The sequence below is a fragment of the Oryctolagus cuniculus genome, chromosome 1, assembly GCF_051225735.1.
Source record: "Oryctolagus cuniculus isolate XC-2025 breed Fujian yellow rabbit chromosome 1, ASM5122573v1, whole genome shotgun sequence".
Lineage (NCBI taxonomy): Eukaryota > Metazoa > Chordata > Mammalia > Lagomorpha > Leporidae > Oryctolagus > Oryctolagus cuniculus.
In genome coordinates, this window is record NC_142867.1 from 228,195,473 (window position 1) to 228,220,574 (window position 25,102).

The 25,102-nt window shown below is 50.6% G+C and overlaps 1 protein-coding gene across 6 annotated transcripts in view; it reads right to left on the reverse strand.

Annotated features, from left to right (window-relative positions):
* DENND1A (DENN domain containing 1A) overlaps nucleotides 1-5,046 on the reverse strand; it is a 555,776-nt gene extending 550,730 nt beyond the window's left edge. For 5 of the 6 annotated variants that reach the window (XM_070056536.2, XM_070056525.2, XM_089302405.1 and 2 more), the window contains exon 1: nucleotides 4,730-4,894. In XM_070056536.2, coding sequence (XP_069912637.1) covers nucleotides 4,730-4,746 — 17 coding nt within the window. In that variant the 5' untranslated portion in view covers nucleotides 4,747-4,894. Of the gene's footprint in view, nucleotides 1-4,729; nucleotides 4,895-4,987 lie in introns of those variants that run through there. The other variant, XM_089302416.1, reaches the window with a different exon arrangement.
* Between the last annotated feature and the right edge of the window lie 20,056 nt (nucleotides 5,047-25,102).

Here is a 25,102-nt window from a genome sequence, read left to right on the forward strand (position 1 = left end):
AAAATGAATGCTCTGGAATTAGTGGCGATAAATCACATTTTGTAAATATACTAAAAAAATTTAATCTTATACTTCAAAGTGAATTTTATAGCATGTGAATTTCATCTTAACAAAGCAGTTTCAGATAACCACATCCTTCTAGGTCCTATCCAGGCTCAGTCTCTGACATCATCTCAGATCTTTCTGCCACCGGTCACTACTTCAGCCCGCTGGCCTCTGTCAGTTCCTGAAACGTGCCTACTGTTCTCTTGCCTCAAGACCTTCCCCTGAGACAGCAAGTCTTGGCCAATCTCTTCATAGGACTTGCCTCATCCTTTAAGTCTCAAACTTTAAGTCTCTCCTTTAAGCCCAAACGTCACCTCCACAGCAAGGTCTTCCCCCACTCTATTTTAAACAGACACAGCCAGCTACTCCCATCACTCGCTCCTAGCATCACGTTTCCCTTTCTAGCAACCCCGCACACCTGTACATGAATTTACTTTTTTTTTTTGGTTATGTCCACTGGACTATAAGCACCACTGGAGTAGAAATGAATCTGTGTAATTCCCAATGCCTAAAACGATTGCTGGTATTTAAGTGCCTAGAAAATGATGTTTTTATTTCCGTAAATGCCCCATGCTCATACATCCTGCCCTTGGGTGACATTACAACTGCTACTACCATCACCACAGCCTCCAATCCGTGCAGCACCCTTCCTCTCCCCAACTGAAACTCTGCCTCTTCTCAACTCCCCCTGCACTACTTCACCTAGGAACCTCTGGCTCAGGCTCCACCATAGAACTCTTATCCTTGGTTTTTGGTTGTTTTGCTTTCGCTTTCAGTTGGGAGGAATCCTGGAAGGGTTTTTGTTTTACTATAGAAAGTGTTAAAGCAAAGAAAAATTGATTTGGTTTTGTGGTTCTGGTATTTAGCACACTGTGAGGCACACTACTACTCCAATTATGATAGTAATGGCTAAACTTTGCTAAGTGCTTAATATGTGCTTAACACTCTTCCTAGTTCTATAGCAGGTGAGTGAAGGAATAAATGGTTAAATTTATTGTCAACCCCGCAGAAGTCACAGTGTGACAGGGACAGAAGACAGGGAAACAGGATAAGGCAGAATGCACACCACCACGAGGCCAAATCAGTTGCCCCGTCCTGTCCTCAGCCTTCAAATCTGAACAGTGTGCTTTTCTCGGAGTCCATAAATGTCAGGTTTCTTCAAACTCACTTAGAGTACTTCCTTCGATTACTCACAACCCACTTCCTGCACTTGGTGCCTGGAAGCAATTCCTAGGATGTCACCACAAGCAATATTAAACTGCCACACGTTTCCTGCTGTGTGTCTGCATTATCAGTTAAATTGCTTCATATTAACCACACTGCGGCACACTGGGATCACTCAAACACTAAATAAGATTTAAACATACCTGCCAAAGATTGTCAGCTTCCACCACTCCTTTCATCCCTCTAGATGAATGTCTGCTCTGGTTTAAAGTTTAGGTTTCCAGGGTGCTACCTGCCTACCAGTGACCTTCTCTTTGTCAATGTTCAGTTTGAGGCGAAGCAACATTCCTTTGGAAAAATGATCGTGAACTAAACACTCTCAAGAAAAAGGAAGTCTGCCTAGACTAGGACAATTTGACTTACACTTTATAAAAACTCTCCCTAGAGGGTTCAAATAGCAAATTGTTCTTTTTACTCCACATATATCCAACTCAAGAGAACTTCATCAGGATCTTGACTCAGATCCCAACCTATTCCTTAAAAGCATTCCAAGAACTCTTCCTAAACAACCACACACCAGGCATTGAGCTTGACAAAGGGAACCAAAGACAGCCAAGAGAATCCCTGCTCTCGGAGTTTGTGTCCAGCCTAGTAGGGGAGATAGACAAGGAGCGATTTGGGACTGTAACAGCAATAAACACAACGGGCCAGAGAAACACAGGTAAGGGGCATCAGGCCTAGGCTGGGAAGGGCAGTATGAGTGGGCAATGGGGCACTGGCGTCAGCAGGCTTCTTGGGGATGGCCACTGATCTTGGGCCTATAAACTCCCACTCTGTCCTCTGAGAAATGTGGTTAATAAGTAGCAGCACGGTAGTTGTGAGACTTTGAGGAAATGGTTCATGTTAAGCATTACCACGGTGCCTGACAGAGACTGTGCTCAACCAGCCTGGGCCAGAAAGTCCGAACAAACGCTAAATCTCAACACCCAGGCCTGGCAGTGCACATGCTTTACCGCGGACCATACAAGACACCAGCTCCACAATACGGTTTTTAATCAACTTTTATTTTTAATAACAGACAATGTTAAGGCCTGCTCTGCATGTTAACAGTCTTAATTTCTTCATCATTAAAACTTTTCTCCATTATCTGAAAGATATCTGACATTTCTGATTTAAAATACACCAGATTTTCTTCGTCTTTTGATAGAGAAGGTGTGAAGGAAAGCCAACCACCACAGGCCTCGCATTCATGGAGATACTGTTTAGTGCTCATAATGACCCTGCAAAATGGACACAGTCGTCTCCATCTCACTCTCAGGGAAACTGACATTGAAGGTGGTAGTCTGTGCCCAGTTTCATAGCTAGCAGGAGAAAGAGCTGGAATCTGAACCCAGATCTGATTCCCCATTGTCATTCTGCCTGCTCACAGCATCAAAGAAAAGCAGGAGAAAGCAGAGGCAGCCACAGTGCTCTCCTGCTGGGAGGGCAGCCAGTGCTGTTCCTGCTCCCCACCCCCAAAACTGCCCTACACAATGGAGCCTGCAGGTGCACACCTGAGCTAAAGTCTGATCTGCCCCGGCAGGATGGAAAAGACCAGCAGTAACCAAATCACTCTTGTCCAGCAAGTAGGGCAGCACCCACGCATTCTCATTCCCAGCTACAGGCAGAAGCTGCAGTCACTATAAGTCACAATTCTTCATAACTTCTCTTCATACTCCTTCACTCTCACCACAAATAAAGCTAACATATTTCCTAAGCTTAAGGTTTTACCACAGAGCTGCTTAGTTTTAGGATCAATAAGGCTATTCTTCATACTAACTTCACGCTTAATACAATTTCATGCCTTAATAAAGTCCCTGGCCCAAGTGCTCAGATATCACAGCGATGGGTTCCACAAAACACACTTGAGAAATGTATCTGTCAGCCTGCTACCTAAGACCTAGGGTTGGTCATCTGACTACCTGTGGATGTGAACGCTGGCTCTAACGCCTGCTTCCCCACATCAGGCAAGTTCCGAACTTTTCTGTAACACACACTCTCTGACTCCAGGGGGCTTTTGGGAAGTGCATGTGAATGCTACTGAAGTCCAAGTTTACAAGGAAGCACGAACTAAACATGAGTGCCTCTTTAACCCCAACGCGCCACAAAATACGCCTCTGTACCTCCCAAGCTTGCAGGGCTCCTGTCTGGAGCCTACTTCTTTTTCCGCTTGTTTCCACAAAGCTAAGGAATTAACGGCATATTCATCTGACTCTTCCACTTGCATTTTTACGAGCAAGCCCTCCTAGTTCCATTCAGCCGAGGCCACAGCCGCACACATTAGACAGGTCTTGTACATGGGAAAGCCCAACCACTAGGGGACTGCAAGGCCGGGCGAGGGTCACGCGGCATGGCATCACCTGGACATAAGAAGCGATGTCTGAATAATTATTAGATTTCACCCTTGAGGCCCTTTGCTTTTCAACCTTCCCTAGCACAGTTCTCAAAACGCTGAAACAAACACATTCCACAAACTCCCGTAAGAGAGTTTCAAGTGTCCCAAGAAAGCTGTTTTACGACAACGTCTATGCTGTCAACTCTGTTTTTAAATGCCCTTAAACAATTCTATTAGTCATACAGAAAAAAAGCAAACATTTGTTAGTGATTAGAGATAAAGCATCTCCCGTTGTGGGGCTGAGGAAGGGAGAGGCCAGCGAGGACCTGGCTGGGAGGGGAGATAGAGCCCGGAGCAACACACCCAAATTGGAGCGCGTAAAAGTTGCACTTTCCAAAGTCAACTTCTGGTCTTAGGAGGAGAGCAACAATGTTTCCCCGGCTTCAGAAGTTAGACTATCAACCATTTCCTCGGAAAACCAACCCCACAGCGGGTACTCCAGGTGAATGAATGAGGGAGGAAATTCGTCAGATTGAATTACAAAGCCTTTCCAACGAGTATCGAGATCAGGTGCAGAGTTACAGCGCGGAGGCATCTCCCTTCACAGCCTTTGGCCCTTGCTGCGCCCAGACTATCACAGATAAGGGGGGGCCTGCCTCCCCCAGCCAACCGGACCTCACGTCCAGAGCGGCCCCTCCCTCCAGGACCTCACACGACTTCTCCGGGGGGCCGCAGGCCTCAAGCCGCCGCACTGCAACCTCGCAGACCTGCCAACTCTCAGGGCGCCCCAAACACACCCCTTTGGGGAGTTGCTTCCGGGGATTTCCCACTCCCCTCCCAACAGTTGTAGGACCATGTTCGGGGGGCTCTGTAAGCCCACGGAGGCGGCCACCTTGCGAGCTCAGCTGGTCGCGCAATCAGGTGAGGAGGGGGCACCTGACCGCCGACGCCAGGCCACCCCGCGCGCACCGCGCCCCCGCGCCTCCCCGGGATCGCCATGGCAACCGTCCCCCTCCCCGCGTGACGCCAGCTCGCGGGGCGCCCCCTCGGGTCCCGGCAACAAGTCCCCCGCGCGGCCCGCGGCCTGCAGCCCTTGCCCGGCCTCGCCGCCCCGCGCCCGGCCCGGCTCCGCCCGGCCGCACTCACTTGATCCTGGAGCCCATGGTCCCCGGGCCTCCTCATGGGCCCGCGGGCCCCGCTCGGCGCTGCGCTGCCCGCCCGCCCGCGGCTGACCGGCCTCCCTCTGGCGCTCTCCCCGCCCCTTCCTCCCTTCCCTCAGGCTGGGGCCCGCCCGCTCGAGGCTCGCTCCCTCGCCGCCGCCGCCGCCGCCGCCGCCGCCGCCGCCTCCCAGGGTTAATGTGCTCGCTCCAGCCCGGCGAACGCCATGGTCGCCGGCGCGCGTACCCGGCGCGCGCCGCCCCCGCCGCCTCTCACACCGCCGCCCCCTGCCGCCCGCCCGCGCCGCCGCGCGCGGGGGCCGCTGGGAAGTGTAGTCCGCGCGCGGGAGGCGGGGCCGCGGCAGGCGGCGGACCCGCGCATCCGCCCTCACCTTCTGAGTTGGGCCCCCGCGGGCTGGGACTTCCTGGTGCAGATGCGTGAAGATCCGTACCGCGGGCTTCTGGCCTAGAACTCTGCACCACAGCCGCCCCTGAGGAGACCCTAATAGGTCATGGAGACCCCCTGTGCCTCCCTCTAGGGCGTCCTCCCGCCCAGTAGCTCTCCCACGTAGGCCTCGAGGAAAACTCCTTTCCCCTTTGAGAAACCCCATACCTTCCAGTAAGTTCCTCACAGACCCGTGCCACATCACACCATCCACTTCCCCACGCGACGCTTGAGGCAGGCCCCTTGCTTTCCTCTCCGACCGCACGCGGGAGAGCCACCTGGCAGCCTCGAGAGACCCGTATGGGGGTTCGGCTTTGTGCTGCCCTCGCGGACCCCCGCTTCCTTTTGCCATCCATTTTGGGGGCTGCAGTACACAGACCTGTTAGCGCCTGGTAGAGATTAACTCACGGGGACGAGGAAGTATCCAGGGGCCAAGACCACCGCCCTGCTCCGTACCCCTGCCCTCCCTAGGGGCCCCCTTTCATGAACACCCCATTTTATCCCCGGCGGGCCTGGAGGGCTCACAAACGGAGCAGTAATGGCAGTGCCTCGGCTACGTCCAGCGAGCGGCTGAGGAAGAGCCCTGTGAATCAGCCAAAGCGTTGCCCACACCTGTGAGGGCCACGCCGGGCACCAGTCCTGAGAGTTTATCCCCTCATTTTGCAAACGAGGCAACTGAGGCTGGAAAGCCAAGTTCAGCATGCAGGCCGAGTGATTCCAGACGCCCGTGAGGCAGGCGCGCTGCGGGGTGGCACCTTTGGCTGCCAGTCAGAAGATGCTGGAAGCGCCTGGCCAGATTTGCTAGTTGGCTTTTCTTCTCTTCTCTTTCGTCTTCCTTTTTTTTTTCATTTTTTTATTTGAAATGTTCTGTTCTGAAATGCCACTCCGCTTCTGCCATTTTAGCTCTTAGAAATCATGCAGCGGCCGGCGCCAGGGCTCACTAGGCTAATCCTCCGCCTTGCGGCGCCGGCACACCGGGTTCTAGTCCCGGTCGGGGCGCCGGATTCTGTCCCGGTTGCCCCTCTTCCAGGACAGCTCTCTGCTGTGGCCAGGAAGTGCAGTGGAGGATGGCCCAAGTCCTTGGGCCCTGCACCCCATGGGAGACCAGGAGAAGTACCTGGCTCCTGGCTTCAGATCAGCACGGTGCGCCGACCGAAGCACGCTGGCTGCGGCGGCCATTGGAGGGTGAACCAAGAAGGAAGGAAGGAGGGAAGCAGGGAGGGAGGGAGGGAGGGAAGGAAGGAAGGAAGGAAGGAAGGAAGGAAGGAAGGAAGGAAGGAAGGAAAGAAAGAAAGGAGTGTCTCCCTACCCTGACACCACCATAGTCACTGCAGTAAGGGATCCCAGGTCCCTAGCCAGTCAGGGAGCAAAGGAAGTAAGAATTAGCTAAGTAGTAGGAAAGATTCCCTCTTTTGGAGGCGACTTCTGGATAAATATCATTTTATCCGGAAGTTGTTGAAGGCCAAGGGTGAACTTTTTGGATTAAAAAAAAAAAAAAAAAAGTGCTAATGTCCAAGCCGCCATGTTGAATTTAAAATCTTTTGCACCCAGACACCAACACCGACTCACAAACACACCCAGGAGCAAAGCTCTGCTAGACAGGCAGGGGCTCTGCGGTGTTTGTTCACCTTGTTTCCTATGAACCCTCTCCAAGGAGCAGTTGTTATCAAGATCTCCCTGGGAATAAGCAACCAGTTCAAAAGCTCTAAGCAGGAGACTATAAATAAAACAAAGTTATTTTGGTGGAGGGCAAAAGCTGGCTGCTTTTCAAAGGAGGTTGTAGCCATCCTGGCCACAAAAATGTCTGAGTGCCTGCTGGGTGGTTGTGTGTGTGTGTGTGTGTGTGTGTGTGTTGGAGGGAAGAGGGATGTGGGGGTTGTATGTCCACCTAGGTGGCCTCTGAGATAGCAGGGTGGTCTGGGGAGACTGAGTTAGGAACCTGGCATCCAAGCTGGCTGCAGTGCTAACTAGCAGAGTGATTTTAAGCAAATGGTTGGACAACTGTCTGCTTCAGTTTCCTCCTCTGTAAACAGAGCAGAACGGATGGTGTGGGGCTCATCTCATAAGAGAGAGTGTCGTATGGGAGCTAAGAGTGCTGGCTCTGGAACCAGACTGCCTGAGTTCAAACTGCAGCTCCTACATATGTGACCGTGGGCAGGTTATTCAATCTGTGCCTCAGGTTCTTTGCCTGTAAAATGGAAATAATGATAATAATAGAGGTATTTACTGAGTTGACATGAGGAATAAATGAGCTAATGACACTTAAAAAGTACTTAGTGACTGGCATACAATTAGCACTCAAGAATTATCAGCATGGGGCCGTTGCTGTGGCTTAGTAGACTAAGCTTCTGCCTGCGGCGCTGGCATCCCACGTGGGCGCCAGTTCTGGTCCTGGCTGCTCCTCTTCCGACCTAACTCTGATATGGCCTGGGAGAGCAGTAGAAGATGGCCCAAGTGCTTGGGCCCCTGCACCCACGTGGGAGACCCGGAAGAAACTCCTGGCTCCTGATGAGCCCAGCTCCAGCCATTGCGGCTATTTTGGGAAGTGAACCAGTGGATGAAAGACCTCTCTCTCTCTCACTCTCAATCTCTCTGTGTGTAATTCCACCTCTCAAATAAATAAATGAATCTTTAAAAAATAAAAAAAAAATTATCAGCAACGGGGGCCAACTGTGCCTCCATGTGGGTCCTATATGATACAGCAGGTTAAGCCACTGCCTGTGACACACGCATTCCATATGAGTGCCAGTTCAAGTCCCGGCTGCTCTGCTTCTGATCCAGCTCTCTGCTAATGTGCCTAGGAAGGGAGCAGAAGATATCCCAAGTGCTTGGTCCCTTGCTACCCATGTGGGAGATCTGATAGAGTTCCTGGTTCCTGGCTTCAGCCTAGTCCAGCTCTGGCTGTTGTGGCAATTTGGGGAGTGAACCAGCAAATGGAAGCTCATTCACCCTCTCTGTAACTCTGCCTTTGAAATAAATTAATCTCTTTATTAAAAAAAATTGTCAGCAACTCTTTTAGACAAAGCATTTAGCAATTTGGCATTTCTTACTAAAAGTAATAAGCATGATGATAAATAGTCCCGGGTTTCAGGAGACTTAAATTTCCATTCAGCTCTCTTACATTCTGTATCAATTAGAATTCAATTCAACTGTAAATGGTAGACTAAAATCACAGCAGCTGAAAGAATTAATCTTTCACATAAGGTCTGGAGATGAACATTCCAGAGCTGGTATGACAATTCTATCAATTATCAGAGACACAAAATTCCTACTGCTCTCCTATTCTACCAATGCAGCTTCCCCCTCATGATCCCGGATGGCTGCAGAACTGTAGCTAACTATTACGCAACCCAGCAGGCAAGAGGGAAGAAGGAAGCTCCCCACTCCAACCCTTTACTATGAGGTGTCCTTCCCAGGAGTTTCTCACACCACTTCTATGAACATGCACTGGCCAGAGCGGCCCTGCCACCATATCTCACTAGGAAATACGTCCTTTGTTCCAGTCCATCGTGCACACAGCTGGAAGGGAGGGGGTGGCAGCTCCTGAAAGGAAGAAGACAGTTACTATAAGGCAGGCAGCAGTCTCACCCATGCTTATCTCTGTGACCTTGGACAAGCCATTTTATTTCTCTGAGCCTCAGTTTCCCCATAACCAAAGTAAGGGGATCAGGTCCAGTCATCTCTCTCCATAGTCCTTCTCTGTTCTAAAACTCTGTAATTCAGTCATTTATTGTTTTTGTAAATCCTTTAAACCTAGGTGAATGTGATATCATTCAAATAAAACGAGATCTGTCTGCCAAGTTACATAACACTGTCAAGTGTTGGAATTGAACCCTCCCGGTGAAGAGCAAGGGTTTCAGAACATTGCCTTCTTGACTGTTGTCAAAATAGGGGAACTTAGTAGATGTAGCAGATAAAAGCCCACCGGAGGGGCGATACCACCTGCACTGACACTTTGATGCTTCTCCGTTTCCAGGCTTGCCCTCACTCCTCTGTACCTGTTTGGTTTTTCTGCTTAGAGTTTAGGGAGCCGTGTCTTGCAGGGAGCACAAGCCCTCCTAATTATACAGCACAAGACATCAGATTAGATGATGCCTGAGCCAGGATTCAGTGCTCCGTTGTTCCAGAACACTAAGTTGTGCTGGAATTCTTTGTTTATTTATTTATTAAGATACAGTAGACCTACCATAAAATTCACCACATTTTTCCATTTTTATTTTCACTAATCACACAAATAACATCCCAAGGCAAACCAGAGAACTTGGCAGTCCAATGGGGGAGGGTGGGGTCCCCTCAGAGATCCAGAGGCCACTGGCGTGGGTATAGAGTGCCCAGGTTTACCATGAGCTTATGGCTCATGTCCATCTTGCAAGTGGCTCTTCCTGCTCATCATGCCCAGGGTCTGCAAGATGACACAGTGAGGGATCCTCCAGGCTCTTAGACAATTTCACTCCAAAGGTCTCTCTGTTTTTCTCTCATTTTCCTAAAACAATCCATGACAGTTGTTTCCAAGCCTGGATTCCTGGTCTTCTCATTCATATGGGTGCAGCAAGAGACACTCACCACTGTGGTGTGTACACTTCAGTGGCTTTTCATACAGTCACATCACCACCCATTCCAAAACATTTTCATCATCCCAAAAAATACCCCACACCCATTGGCAGTCACTTGCCTTGCTCCCCTGTGTCCCTCTCCTGGCAACGTAAGTCGGCGCTGTCTCTGTGGATTTGCCTATTCCAGATGAGCCGTATCATAGGCGACATTCACACATCTGGCTCCTTTCTTTGCATGACGCCCTCAAGGTCCACCCATGATGTAACCTACATCTGTACTGCATTCTTTTCTTTTTTTCTTTTTTCTTTTTCTTTTATTTTTTTTTTTTTTTGACAGGCAGAGTTAGTGAGAGAGAGACAGAAAGAAGGTCTTCCTTTTTCTGTTGATTCACCCCCAAAATTCCGCTACAGCCGGCGCACTGCGCCAGTCTGAAGCCAGGAGCCAGGTGCTTCCTCCTGGTCGCCCAGGTGGGTGCAGGGCCCAAGCACTTGGGCCATCCTCCACTGCCTTCCCGGGCCACAGCAGAGAGCTGGCCTGGAAGAGGGGCAGCCGGGACAGAATCCGGTGCCCCAACTGGGACTAGAACCTGGGGTGCTGGCGCCGCAGGCAGAGGATTAGCCTAGTGAGCCGCGGCGCCGGCCCATACTGCATTATTTTCTACTGCCAAACACTATATGGATAGACCACAATATGTTGATCCACATATTGTTGTCCTTTTAAAAATATTTATTACTGGGGGCCAGCACTGTGATGCAGCAGGTTAACGCCCTGGCCTGAAGCACCAGCATCCCATATGGCACCAGTTCAAGTCTCTGCTGTTCCACTTCCGATCCAGCTCTCTGCTATGGCCTGGGAAAGCAGTGGGAGATGGCCCAAGTTCTTGGGCCCCTGCACCCACGTGGGAGACCCGGAAGAATCTCCTGGCTCCTGGCTTCGGATTGGCACAGCTCTGGCTGATCCGGGGAGTTGCAGCCATCTGGGGAGTGAACCATTGGATAGAAGACCTCTCTCTCTCTCTCTGCCTCTCCTTCTCTCTCTGTAAGTCTGCCTTTCAAATAAATAAATAAATCTTTTTAAAAAATTTATTACTTATTTGACAGGCAAGAGTGGCAGACAGATCTTCCATCCACTGTTTCGCTCTCCGAATGACTGCAAAGGCCAGGGCTGGGCCAGACCAAAACCTGGAACCAGGAAGTCCATCCAGCTCTCTCACTTAGCTGGCAGGGGCTAACACAGTTGGGCCATCTTTTTGCTGCTTTCCCAGGTGCATTAACCGTCACTAGCATCATGGGATGCTAGTGTCACAAGCAGCATCTAAACCACTGTGCCACAGCGCTGGCCCCACATCTTATCGCTGATGGACTTTTGGGTTTTCGCTTCTTGGCTATAATGACAAATGCTGCGGTGAACATTGTGCGACCATTTTTGTGTGCACCTGTGTTTTTTTTAAGATTTATTTATTTATTTGAAAGTCAGAGTTACAAAGAGAGAGAAGGAAAGGCAGAGAGAGAGAGAAAGAGAGAGTAAGAGAGAGAGGTGTCTTCCATCTGCTGGTTCACTCCCCAATTGGCCACAACGGCCAGATCTGTGCCAATCCAAAGCCAGGAACCAGGAGCTTCTTCCAGGTCTCCCACGCGGGTGCAGGGGCCAAAGGACTTGGGCCATCTTCTACTGCTTTCCCAGGCCATAGCAGAGCTGGATAGGAAGTGGAGCAGCCGGGACTCGAACCGGCCCTGCACCTGTGTTTTATTCTGCAGAAAGAATCCACAGCTCATTAATAGGGTTGCTGCTCTCCTCTCCCACAGAGAGGAGGGGTTATTTAATTCAATAGGCTTTGGATACACACAATCGTACTGTGTTAAATAGGTTTCTTTACCTGTAGAACTTCTCACAGCCTTTCCTGCCGCAGAGTACATTACAGGTTTCCAACGAGGGGAATGCAAACACGATAGCACAGCAGTTAGAGAACTGGACCTGGAATCACGGAGTTCCACGCTGCTAGGTGAGCGTCCTCAGAAAGCTACATTCTGTGAGCCTTCATTTCTTCTCAGGGGACAGTTGCACGCCCACCTCACGAAGGTGAAATGAAATAAAGAATATAAGGTTCTTGCTATATATTTGGTATTCCATAAATGGGAGTATCATTATGCTAAATGGTCAAATTGTTAAAGATGGGAACTGCAAGTTTGTCTTTTGTCATTTATTGTCAGTGCCTTTGGTAAAAATATCCAAGAAATCATTGCCAAACCCAATGACATGAAGCGTCTCACCTATGTTTTCCTTTAGGAGTTCTACAGTTTAAGCTCGTATGTTTACGTCTTTGTTTCATTTGGAGTAAACTGTTGTATAAGGTGTAAGGCAAAGATCTTAGCTTGCTTTTGAGGGCAAGGTAGAAATGCTTGAGACCCTCCTCCCGGGGGCTCACCTGCTTTCTGGTTATTTTATTGTCGTTAATAATACTGCCTTATCGATACTTAATAATCCACATGTTCCCACTACTCAGTAGTCAGAGAAAGCTGTTACCCTTGCTTTAAAAAATGAAGATGCTGCTACACAATACGCTTGAGCGACTTTCTGAGATCAAATGGCCAGGAAAAACCCAAAATTAAGCCCAGACAACTCCTCACTCCTAGTTGTGGGATCATTTGTCAGTTCTCCAAGATACAATAGTTTATCTTGCTGTGGTTTTTCCTCACTGAGCTATTCATTAGTTCATCAAACATCATCTTTCTTAGTGATCATAATTTATGTTGTTAAAAAAAAAGGATAAGTAGCAGATGTAATTCCTCTGCAGTCTTTCTTCTGGGTATACACGGATTCAAAGCGATGGACTGAGGTTTCTTCTTGTAGAAAGAAGCTAAGGGCGTGGGCTCTGGAGGCAGACTGCCTGGCTCTGCCTGTGACCTTGGACTATTAACCTCTCTCTAGCTCAGTTTCCTGTTATGTAAAATGGGGAGGATAATGCCTTCCTCACAGCGTTATGTGAAAATTATATGTGTTCCTACATGTAAAGAACAGAGATTAGTCTTGATTTTTAAATGACTCAATGTTGACTGTCAGAGGTATGTCTTTTTAAAACCAACCAATCGCCGGTGCCGCGGCTCACTAGGCTAATTCCTCCGCCTTGTAGTGCCGGCACACTGAGTTCTAGTCCCGGTCAGGGCACCGGATTCTGTCCCGGTTGCCCCTCTTCCAGGCCAGCTCTCTGCTGTGGCCCGGGAGTGCAGTGGAGGATGGCCCAAGTGCTTGGGTCCTGCACCCCATGGGAGACCAGGAGAAGCACCTGGCTCCTGGCTTCGGATCAGCGCGGTGCGCCGGCCAAAGCTCGCCGGCCGCGGCGGCCATTGGAGGGTGAACCAACAGCAAAGGAAGACCTTTCTCTCTCTCTCTCTCTCTCTCTGTCTACTCTGCCTGTCAAAAAAAAAAATTAAAAATAAATAAATAAATAAATAACCAATCAACAAACACCAAATTCTAAGAAAGGCCAATGAAAATTGAGGATTTGAGAGCTCAGTTTCCACGCTTGGCGATGTGCGCTGCTGTCGTCTGAGATGGAGTCGAGTCCCGAACCTGGAAGTGTTGACTCAGAAGGCAGAAGGCTGTGTGTTTGAACAAGTTCCACAAGTGATGCAGATCCATAAACAGGTGGGGAGCCACTGTTGAGCCTTGCCAACGTGAACTGAATTCCCATTAGTACCCACGGGGCCTCGGCAGCCTGCCAGCTTCTCCCCAGGTGCCTCCGGCTCTGGGTCCCACATCCTAGCCACTGGCTTCTAAAGGTACAGTCTGGGCCTTTGACTGGAAAAGCATTGCTGGGGCTGGAGACACCTAGCTCGGTGTCATCGACAACCCATTCACTCATTGACCACCGCGCCAGGTCCTGAACTCAGGACTCTTTCTTGCTTCCAACAGGGCACCATTCCTCTCCCAGGTCTGTGGGGTAGCCTTCAACAAGCATTTCCTGTGGGCTGCTGTGTGTCTACACCTCGGGCTTGGTGCCTGGGATAAGATACAAGTATGAGGGTGTGTAGAGGAGACTCAGTACACAATCAGGTTTGCGATGGCCCCTTCAGCCTCCATGCTTACCTCTGATGACTTGTACTGGACACCCTGTCAGAGGACCTCTGTGTTCATGAACTTGCCTCCTAGGTCCTAAACACTTGGACCATCTTCCTCTTCCCAGGCACATTAGCAGGGATCGCAAGTGGGTCAGCTGGCACTCAAACCAGCATTCAAATGGGAGGCTGGCATTGCAGGCAATTATAAAGGGTTTTTTTTGTTTGTTTGTTTTTTTGTTTTTTTGGTTTTTTTTTTGACAGGCAGAGTGGACAGTGAGAGAGAGAGACAGAGAGAAAGGTCTTCCTTTGCTGTTGGTTCGTCCTCCAATGGCCGCCACGGCCGGCGCAACGCGCTGATCCGATGGCAAGAGCCAGGTACTTCTCCTGGTCTCCCATGGGGTGCAGGGCCCAAGCACTTGGGCCATCCTCTACTGCACTCCCTGGCCACAGCAGAGAGAGCTGGCCTGGAAGAGGGGCAACCGGGACAGAATCTGGCGCCCCGACCGGGACTAGAACCCAGTGTGCCGGCGCCTTTAGGTGGAGGATTAGCCTAGTGAACCTCGGCGCTGGCAATTATAAAGTTTTAATCTTAGTATTTCTCCCACTTTGCAAATAAAGGCATACAAAATTGATGATAGTGACAGATATACCGTGGCATCTGAGTAGAGACTAAGATTCCAACACCCAGGGCTGACATTGTGGCACAGTGGTTTACCAACATGCCATCCTGGAGTGCCAGTCTGAGTCCTAGCTGTTCTGCTTCTTATCCAGCTTCCTGCTGTTGCACCTGGGAAGGCAGCAGAAAGTGGCTCAAGTGTTTGAGCTCCTGTCACCCGTGTGGAAGACCAGGATGGAGTTCTTGAATACTGGCTTTGACCTAGTCCAAACCTGACTATTATGACCATTGCAAGAGTGCACCAGTAGATAGAAGATCTGTCTCTTTCTCTCTGTCTCTCCCCTCTCTCTCTCTGTCACCCTACCTTTCAAATAAATAATAAATCTTAATTTAAAACAGAAAGGAAAAAGATTCCAGCTCTCTGGCCTCTTGTTCTGAGCAGAGTTTTTGCTGCTCAGCCAGACTTGCCATGACATTGAGAGAGAGGATTCTGACCCAGTTTGATGACGGAGTTCCTTTTAAGTGTAAGTAGCTTACTAAGATTCCTAAGGGAGACCCTGCTCCTACAAATGATGACCCGACCCACTGTGAGCTCTGCCTGCTACAGGTAAAAGTCAAGCCGCGCTAGCAGCCATAGAGGCAGTATGGCCTGATGGTTAGGGACATAGCCTGCCACAGGTTGAATCCCGGCCCTGCTAGAGCAAATTACTTCCTTCATTTGAAAGATTGATGTACAGTTAGTCCTTACTTGCTGGGATGGTGTTGAGGATAAAATTATTAAATCTGCAAACAGTGAGGACCAGGCGATAATAAACATTTGATAAATACTTATCACAGGTACAAGGGGTAGACACTCACTGTGGGTTTTGCTTATATGATCTTCAGTCTTTACAGCAGAACCCGAGAGGTGGCTGCTGCAATACGCACTTTCACAGAGGGGCAGTGATTCCTCCCCTCGCCGCCCCCTCCCCACCCCATGCACCTGCCCACAGGCAGTGAGAGCCAAAGCTTGGGCTCAGGGCTGTCTGATTCCCAAGCTGCCCCTTCCTCCCAGTCAGTTCCCACCAAGCCCTGTGTTCTCTCTCTCTTTCTCAGCTAGGCTAAAAATATCCCAAACAGCATCCTCATTAGCTAATACGCATAAATTATTTTTTGCTCCTTTGAACGTAATTGGTTCATCCCAAGGAAAGAATTCCACCTACACGAAGGAAGTGGCGGAGCTGCTCAGGAAAGACTGCTCTGAATTCAGTACAGGCAGCTGCGCGTGGCAGCCCCCTCTGCCGCTGGGCTCAGGTCCCTAGCTGGATGGCAGCATCGAGCAGAAAACAAACTCCCTTCATTCATGCACATCTGCCACACTGGAGCTGGGGGACTTCGGGCAAGCTCCTTCCTGTTTCCCAAGCATAAGTCTCCTCGGCTGTGAAATCGAGCTAATAGGAACCCGAGCACTTTAGGGCCGTGGGGAAGACTATATGAGAATCCCCAGGGCCCGACGTGCTCTACAAAGGCACTCCCAGAGGTTTGTGAAAACTGGAAGTAAAAGAGAAGATTATTTTGGTGTAAAAAAATTGAAATCCATGCACAGTTTTTTCATAATAAGCATTTTCCATGAACTCTTTGAAGACTTCCTATGTATGGATTTCAAAAAAAATTTTTTTGTGCACCAAAATAAACTTAGCTTTCATTCTGTTATCTATGAGCTTTCAAAAATGCCTCCAGGTGTAACCCCCTCAAAAGCTGGGAACTCCCATGAGGTAAGCCACATATTTGGGGTGAGCCATATCAACATTAGCAGGAGAGACAGGAGAACCTGGTGGCTAACTGCATAGAGTATGGAGCCAGAAAGTCGGGTTTCAAACCCCAGAATGCACCATGCTCCGGATCTGTGACAATTCCTTCCTCTCTCCAAGCCTCAATTTTCTTACAGTAAAAGCGATATGAAACGCATAAAGATCTCATTCATGAGCGGCAGTTGCATTCACAGCAAGCCTCTCCAGCCAGATCATCTCTCTAATAGCAGTCAGAGTAATTGATTTCTGCTCCTAGGACAAAATGCACGCGGACACCATCGAGTGTTCCTCTTGGGGCAGAGCACGTGTGCTCCGGGCAGCTAGAGCCAAACTGTCTGCCCTGACTTCTCCTGCTGGTTATGTGGCTGATGACAGCTTAATGGACTCTTTACCCTTGAATGCTAAGGGGGAATAACTCACAGCATTATAACATATGAATGTGATGTGAGTTTTTTCTCTTGAGCAACAGAGAGAGAGAGAGAGTGCCAGAAACATATGTAGCCCTTCAGCCTGCAACCTAAACCTCCCTTTTCCCGGTCCTGTCTATATGAGGGACACATTCAGCCACTGCAGTTAGCCAAGTCATTCATGTTTGTAAAATACAGCCAGATCTGTGACTGTGTAGTGTGTGTGTGTGTGTGTGTGTTGTCCCAAATTAGCAAAAGCTATCAATGCAAAGTGTATAGTGTGTAATCAGCTTATTACAAGAGGACTGTGAACCTCCCTAAATTATTGATTTTCTGGGGAAAATGCAGTTCCTTGTAGAATGAACAGGTGGATGTGCACACTCATGCATACACATTCAGGCAACACACACTCACTCTCTCTTTAGTCGTGGGAATGCTATTCAAAATCCACCTGCACTTTTTTTTTTTTTTTTTTAAGATTTACTTATGGGGCCAGCGCTGTGGTGCAACAGGTTAAGCTGCCATCTGCAACACCAGCATTCCCTATGGGCGCCAGTTCGAGTCCAGGCTGCTCCACTTCTGATCCGGCTCCTTGCTAATGTGCCTCAGAAAGCAGCAGAAGATGACCCAAGAACTTGGGCCCCTGCACCCACGTGGGACACCTGTTTGAAGCTCCTGGCTCCAGGTTCCCAGCCCTAGTCATTGTGGCCATTTGGGGAGTAAACCAGGGGATGGAAGCTCTCCCCCCTACCCTGTCTCTCCCTCTCTCACTGTAACTCTTTCAAATAAATAAATAAATCTTTTTAAAAGTTGGCATTTAAAAATATTTTTAAAATGATTTACTTATTTATTATTTGAAAGGCAGAATTACAGACAAAGGGACAGAGATAGACAGAGATCTTCTATCTGCTGGTTCACTCCCCAAATGGCTACAACAGCCAGAGCTGGACCAGGCCAAAGCCAGGAGCCTGGAATTCCATCAGGGTCTCCCAAAAACTCGAGCCATCTTCTCTGTTGCTTGCCAATTGCATTAGCAGGAGCTGGATGGAAAGTGGAGCAGCTGGGTCTCAAATCGGCATTTAGTTGGGATGCTGTCGCCTGAACCCACTATGCTGCAACATGGGCGCCCCTCTCCATTTTTAGAAAGTCTTGTCATTCTGACCAGACAGGCAGAGAACCGCCTCCGTGGGAATTCATACTTTCCTCAGCCACACAGTCTGAGGGAGGAGGCAGTGAGTGGCAGCCCCAGCCAATTCCCTTAGATGGAGAGGGACCAGGGAGGCAGGGATGAGAATAGTGTGGGAGGGAGCAAGAGTCAAGCTAACCGGGGTTCAGATCCACCATCTGGGCCTTGGGCAAGCCTCGTCTTCGTCTCGGAGCCTCAGTTTCCCCAGCTGTGACGCACACTCGGCGTGGAGCAGTGAGGAGGGATGACGAAGCAGGCCAAGGTCGGCAGGACGTGAGGCACAGCGCCAGGCTTGGACGGTGCTGGCTGCGAGGCGGCTCTTCTCCCGCGGGAGGACACCCTGGCCTTGCAGCCCGTGTGCAGAGTCCCAGCTCGCAGGGAGCGCACGGGGCGTCCGCTGCAGCCGCCGGGAGGCGCGCGGAGTAGGAAGCGTGTAGAAGCGCGCGACTCTCCATCTGGTTCATGTTCGCGTGTGTTTCCTACTGGAGAGCATCACTTTTTTCACCTCACCTGGTTTGTTTACCCAAACAAGCTGCTCATTAACAACACGAATTGCATTTTCTGCAATTCTGTTGACAGCACAAATGTCTGCAGTCAGCTTGGGAGTTTGGTGGGAATTGTCGCAGGAGCCTGGCCAGCCTAGCCAGCGCAGCTTCTAAGGAAAGAAGTCAAGGCCGTGCTGGGCTCCAGGGGAGGGGGCTGAGGGGCCTGCCCGCGACCTGCTGGCAGGTGTAGCCCAAAGCCTGCAGCCCTGAATGGAGACAGGGCACTGGGCCCTCCTGGGAAAAACGAAGCACTTTTCAGAAGGCCAGGATAGGAGTAAGCGCTGTGGTGTAGCAGGTAAAGCCGCCACCTGCAGTGCCGGCCTCCCATATGGACACCGGTTCAAGTCCCAGCTGCTCCCCTTCCGATCCAGCTCTCTGCTAGAAGCAGTAGAAGATGGCCCAAGTCCTTGGGCACCTGCATCTGCGTAGGAGACCTGGAAGAAGCTCCTGGCTCCTGGCTTCAGATCGACACAGCTCCAGCTATTGCAGCCAACTGCGGAGTGAACCAGTGGATGGAAGACCTCTCTCTCTCTCTCTCTACCTCTCCTTCTCTCTCTGTGTAACTCTTTCAAATAAATAAGTAAATCTTTAAGAAAATAAAGAAAGCAGGGATAGAGTTGTTTTTTTTTTTAATTTTTTTTAGATTCCATTTTATTGGAAAGGCAGAGTAACAGAGAGAGGGAGAAATCTCCCATCTGCAAGTTCACTTCCCAAATGACTGGAGAAGCCAGGAGCCCAGATCTCCATCCAGGTCTCCCTCATGGGTGGCAGGAGCCCAAGTTCTTGCCTTCCCAGGTGTGTTAACAGGGAGCTGGATTGGCAGTGGAACAGCCAGAACTCGAACTGGCACTCATATGGGATGCTGGTGCCGCGGGCAGCAGCTTAACTCGCCAGCCCTGCCAGAGGAGATTTTTAAGTGGTGTGTGTTGGGGACGGATAAGGGGGAACCAGATGTGACAGAGGGATGAAATCCCAGACAGAAGTCCGAGCAGACCTGGCGAGGCCCAGTCCCCAGCAGAGACTCCCTGAGGGGTTCCCTTCCAGAGCCCAGGAGAGCCTGCATGCTGCCGCCTTCAGCAGTCCATGGCAACAAGAAATGGAAGAGGAAATTGATTTTCTCTCTTCTTGGTTTTCCCCCAAATGCTGAGCTCAGTGCAGTCTGCCAGAGCTCTGCCCTCTCATCTCAGCTGCTCAAGAAAGTCGAGGGTTTTTTTTTTTTAATTATTTATTTGAGAGGTAGAGTTACAGAGAGAGGAAGAGACAGAGAGAGAGAGAGAGAGAGAGATCTTCCATCCACTGGTTCATTCCCCATATGGCTACAATGGCTAGAGCTGGGCAGATCCAAAGCCAGGAGCCAGGAGCTTCTTCTGGGTCTCCCACATGGGTGACAGGGGCCCAGGAACCCGGGCCTTCTCCCGCTGCTCTCTCAGGTGCACCAGCAGGGAGCTGAATTGGAAGTGGAGCAGCCAGGACGTGAACCGGCCACTCTATGGGATGCAAGTGCCACAGGCCACAGCCCGACCCACTGCACCACAGCGCCAGCCCAGAGGTCTCTATTTTAAAAAGATTAATTCAGCAAGCAAGCGTATTTCATATAAATCTTACATGACACAGGGGCCTTCCTAGGAAGATGGAAAGCCAAAGAAACAAATGTGCATTTTTCTGCTCAGGTTCGATGAAGAGTGCATAGCCGTGGAGAGGTATGATTGGTATGAGCTCTCGAGGACCTGGCCAGGCCTGTTTGTTCAGATTCCTCTTGTCTCTGTGTCCTCAGAGATAAAGGTTGTCCTTTGCTCTGGGAGGAGGGGGTCACCCTTGAATGAGGGTCTGATAACCTGCTTCGGGGGGAAGGCCAACGGACAGGTGAAAACGGCCTCCGTGCTGCCGTTCTTTTCTCAAACGCACGTGTCCTGAACCTGAGCAGTGTCCTTCTAGAAAGCATGAAGTCTAACCTGACACTCCCACGAAGACACCTCGTGTTTGGTTTCGGAGTCCATTAAGATACCAAAGAAAGTCTTCCCGTTGCTCTTCCACCGCAGGGACAGTCGGCACAGAACCTGGGAAGTGACAGCTGCAGGAGGCAGGGCCGCAGCCGACTTCCCGGTGCCTGGCTTGTAGCGCTTGTTCAGTATAGACCTGTGCATTAGTTGGAAAAGATGGGGCCCCTGCACCCACATGGGAGACCTGGATAAAGCTCTTGGCTCCTGGCTTCGGCCTGGCCCAGCCCTGGCTGTCGCGGTCACTTGGGGAGTGAACCAACAGATGGAAAACCTTTCTCTCTGTCTCTCCTCCTCTCTCTCTCTCTGTAACTCTGTGTTTCAAATACATAAAAATACATCTTTTATAAAAAGATAAAGAAATAGGGGCAGGGCTCAATATGGGCTCACCCCTCCCCTGCTCTGTGCCTGAATGTTCACAATACATCATTTAATATTGTACCTACAGTGGCTACACACACACACACACACACACACACAGTACACACAGTTTATTCCTGTGCCACCCCCACATGGGCAGGTCATGCTCTTCTTTTTTTTAATCTTTTTTTTTTTGACAGGCAGAGTTAGACAGTGAGAGAGAGAGAAAGAGAGAAAAGTCTTCCTTCCGTTGGTTCACCCCCTAAATGGCCGCTATAGCCGGTGCGCTGCAGCTGGTGCACTGTGCCAATCCAAAGCCAGGAGCCAGGTGCTTCCTCCTGGTCTCCCAGGGCCATCCTCCACTGCACTCCCAGGCCACAGCAGAGAGCTGGACTGGAAGAGGGGCAGCCGGGACAGAATCCAGCACCCCAACCGGGACTAGAACCCAGGGTGCCGGCGCCGCAGGTGGAGGATTAGCCTAGTGAGCTGTGGCGCCGGCCAAGGCCAGGCTCTTAAAACAGTTCTGAACCTCCAGAATGGCTGATGCCAGTCTCCAGGCCAACCCCACATGCCCAGAGCCTGGAGTCAGGACAGAAAACCCTGGGGGTCCCCTACTTACTGCAGGACCAAGCATTCCTTGATGAAACCTTTCCTTTCCCCACCCCACTAACAGATGGCTGACTTACTCTGGGGGGCTTTCTGATCCGCCCCAAAGCCAAGAGGAATAAGATAAGAGCCGAGAGATGTGCCAGGCACTGCCCTGAGCGTGTTGCTTGCATTAACTCATTGAATGCTCACACCCACATAATGAGGAAGACGCTTAATCACCTCCCTTTACAAATGAGGAAACAGAAGTGTGAAGACATTGAATTAAGTAACTAGTGAATAATAACACCCAGCATACCTCCATCACCCCTCGTGCCTCCTGAATGCTTTCCCGCGGCAGGTCAGCAACTGTCAACCCCCTCTCAGTGCCAGGCACTCTGCACACACTGTTGCGTTTAATCCTCACAAGGACTGCCAGGTAGGATGGCATTCTTGTCCCATTTTACAGAGGAGAAAACTGAGACTCGGGGAGATAAGTGACTCACCCCAGGCTCCTGGGTTGGAGTAGACCTTGAACTCAGGTCTGCTTTGATTCCAAAGCCTCATCAGACTAGGGTCGAAGTGCAAAGAGCATGGACCCCATGAAACAATCGCCAGCGCCTTCTTGCTAGTCTATTTGCCCATCCTGCTGTCTCCCGCACTCCTCACCCGGGGAGTATAGGCATGGACACAAGGGGCTGGCACTGGGGCTCAGCAGGTTAGGCTGGCGCCTGTGACACCGGCATCCCATATCGGAGCCAGCTGGAGTCCTGGCTGCTTCACTTCTGATCCAGCTCCCTGCTCATGCGTGGATCCAAGCAGCAGCAGCAGCTCTGCACAGCTGGAAGATGCTCAGGAAATACGGGACGAAGAGCCTCCAGCCAGAACTTCAACCCCTCTTTGAAAAACAGAGATAAGGGCCGGGGCCCTGGCTCACTAGGCTAATCCTCCGCCTATGGCACTGGCACCCCAGGTTCTAGTCCCGGTTGGGGCACCGGATTCTGTCCCAGTTGCTCCTCTTCCAGTCCAGCTCTCTGCTGTGGCCCAGGAGTGCAGTGGAGGATGGCCCAAGTCCTTGGGCCCTGCACCCACATGGGAGACCAGGAGAGGCACCTGGCTCCTGCCATCGGATCAGCGCAGTGTGCTGGCCGCAGCGGCCATTGGAGGGTGAACCAACGGCAAAGGAAGACCTTTCTCTCTGTCTCTCTCTCTCACTGTCCACTCTGCCTGTCAAAAAAAAAAAAAAAAAAAAAAAAAGGAAAACAGAGATAGGTGTCCCAAACTCCTAGGATGATTGAACAGATTTAATGAGGTTGCCGGTGTGTACTCCTGGGCACGGGAAGGCACTCTGGAAATCCTTCTCCACCCCATTCGCCCAGCTCCTTCCCAGCCAGTCAGACTTCCTTGGTTTGGGTGAGTCCCTCCGGTGCCGATGGGCACCCATTCTCCCCAGCAGCCAAGGCCAGGTGTTCCTCGAAGGGCAGGAACACTGCCCTCTGCCCCGGCTTCCCCTGGGCATTGTAAGGTGCCATGCACACCTACGGCCCCGTACAAATAATCGCTAATAGCAGTAATAAACCATCTGGCCTTCATTTGCCGCCAAGCACAACGCATTCTGACACGTCTCCCGAGGAGGGCAAGCCCATGGCTGCACAGACGTGGGAAGTCATTTTCCAAATGGGCATTTGCTTTGGAAGAACTAATTTAGCCTCATTTCCAGGAGGCTGCATTCCTGGGGCCTGTAAGTGCCAAGGTGGTGCCAATGGGCCGGGGCAGAGCCTGGGCTCCCGCGGGGGTCATGCCACCAGAAAGGGGACTCGACTCAGAGAAGTGCACTTTAGCCATCATGCGTCACGCAGGTGTGGAAATGGGGGCCCAGAGACAGGAAAAGCAAAGCAACCATGAAGGTTGCTACGTCTTTGCCCAGCCACGTCTCAGAGGAAAGTCTCCTCACATGGGAGGCAGTCGGCCACCACTAGGACAATCTGAATTGAGCCCTAACATTCTCAAGGCTGGCAGTGAACATTTTGCAACCTTTTAGGAAAGCGATATGGTACGGGGTTGGTGTTGTGGTGCAGCGGGTTAATACACCACCTGTGATGCCGGCATCCCAAATGGGTGCCAGTTCAAGTCCCTGCTGCTCCACTTCCAGTCCAGTTCCTTGCTAATGTGCCAGGGAAGGCAGAGGAAGATGATCCAAGTGCTTGGGCCCCTGCTGCAACATGGGGGACCCAGATGGATTTCTGGGCTCCTGGCTTCAGCCTGGCTTAGTCCTGGCTGTTGCAATCACTTGGAGAGTGAACCAGTGGGAGCAAGCTCACTCTCGCTCTCTCTCTCTCTCACTCTACCTTTCAGATAAGTAAATGAATTGTTTTAAAAGCTGGTCATAGGAGATTTTCTAAAAATAAAGCAACACAGAGCATGTGTCAAGAAATGTTAGAGAGTTTATGGTTTTTTTTTTTTTTTTTTTGACAGGCAGAGTGGACAGTGAGAGAGAGAGACAGAGAGAAAGGTCTTCCTTTTGCCGTTGGTTCACCCTCCAATGGCCGCCGCGGCCGGCGCGCTGCGGCCGGCGCACCGCGCTGATCCGATGGCAGGAGCCAGGAGCCAGGTGCTTTTCCTGGTCTCCCATGGGGTGCAGGGCCCAAGCACCTGGGCCATCCTCCACTGCACTCCCTGGCCACAGCAGAGAGCTGGCCTGGAAGAGGGGCAACCGGGACAGAATCCGGCGCCCTGACCGGGACTAGAACCCGGTGTGCCGGCGCCGCAAGGCGGAGGATTAGCCTAGTGAGCCGCGGCGCCGGCCGAGAGTTTATGGTTTTTGACACAGCCATTCCCCTCTCAGATCTGATGACCTTGACGACGTGGACAAGGTAATGCACAGAGATGGTCCACGCAGCACTCCTCACATAGGCCTCGATTTTTGTGGAGCATCTGCCGTGTACCAGTCGGGGCATGGCACTGTCCTCTGGCCTATTAGACCCCAAGATGCTTTCTTTCCTCAATGGGGGAATATGAGGGGTCTTCAGAAAGTTCCTGGAAAAATGCATATTATTGCAAAAACCATGCATGGATTTCAAACATTTTGCACCAAAATAAATTATCTTTTTAAATTTTTTTCTTTATTATTTGAAAGTCAGAATTACAGAGAGAGAGGGAGAGACAGAGAGAGAGAGAGATCCTCCATCCACTGGCTCACGCCCCAAGATGGTCACAACAGTCAGAGGTGGGCCAGGCTGGAGCCAGGAGTTTATTCCAGGTCTCCCGGATGGGTGGCAGGGGCCCAAACTCTCAGACCATCCTCCCCTGCTTTCCCAGGCTGTTACCAGGGAACTGGATAGGAAGTGAAGCAGCCAGGACACATACCAGCACCTGAATGGGATGCTAGCATCAAAGACAGTGGCTTTACTCACTATGCCACAATGCTGGCCCTCTTGTTACAATTTTTAAAAATTACTTATTCAAAAGGCCAGCCACTGTGCCATAGCAGGTTAAGCTGCCACCTACAACACCAGCATCCCATGTGGGTACCAGTTTGAGTCTCAGATGTTCCACTTCCAATCCAGCTCCCTGCTAGTGTGCCTGGGAAAGCAGTAGATGATCCATGTACTTGAACCCCTGTACCCATGTAGGAAACCCAGAGGAAGCTCTTGGCTCCTGACTTCAGCCTGGCTCAGTCCAGGCTGTTGTGGCCATTGGGGGAATGAACCAGTGGATGGAAGATCTCTCTCTCTCTCTCTCTCTTTCTCTCTGTAATTCTGCCTTTCAAATAAATAAACAAACCTTTAAAATATTATTTATTTGAGAAACAGGAGACAG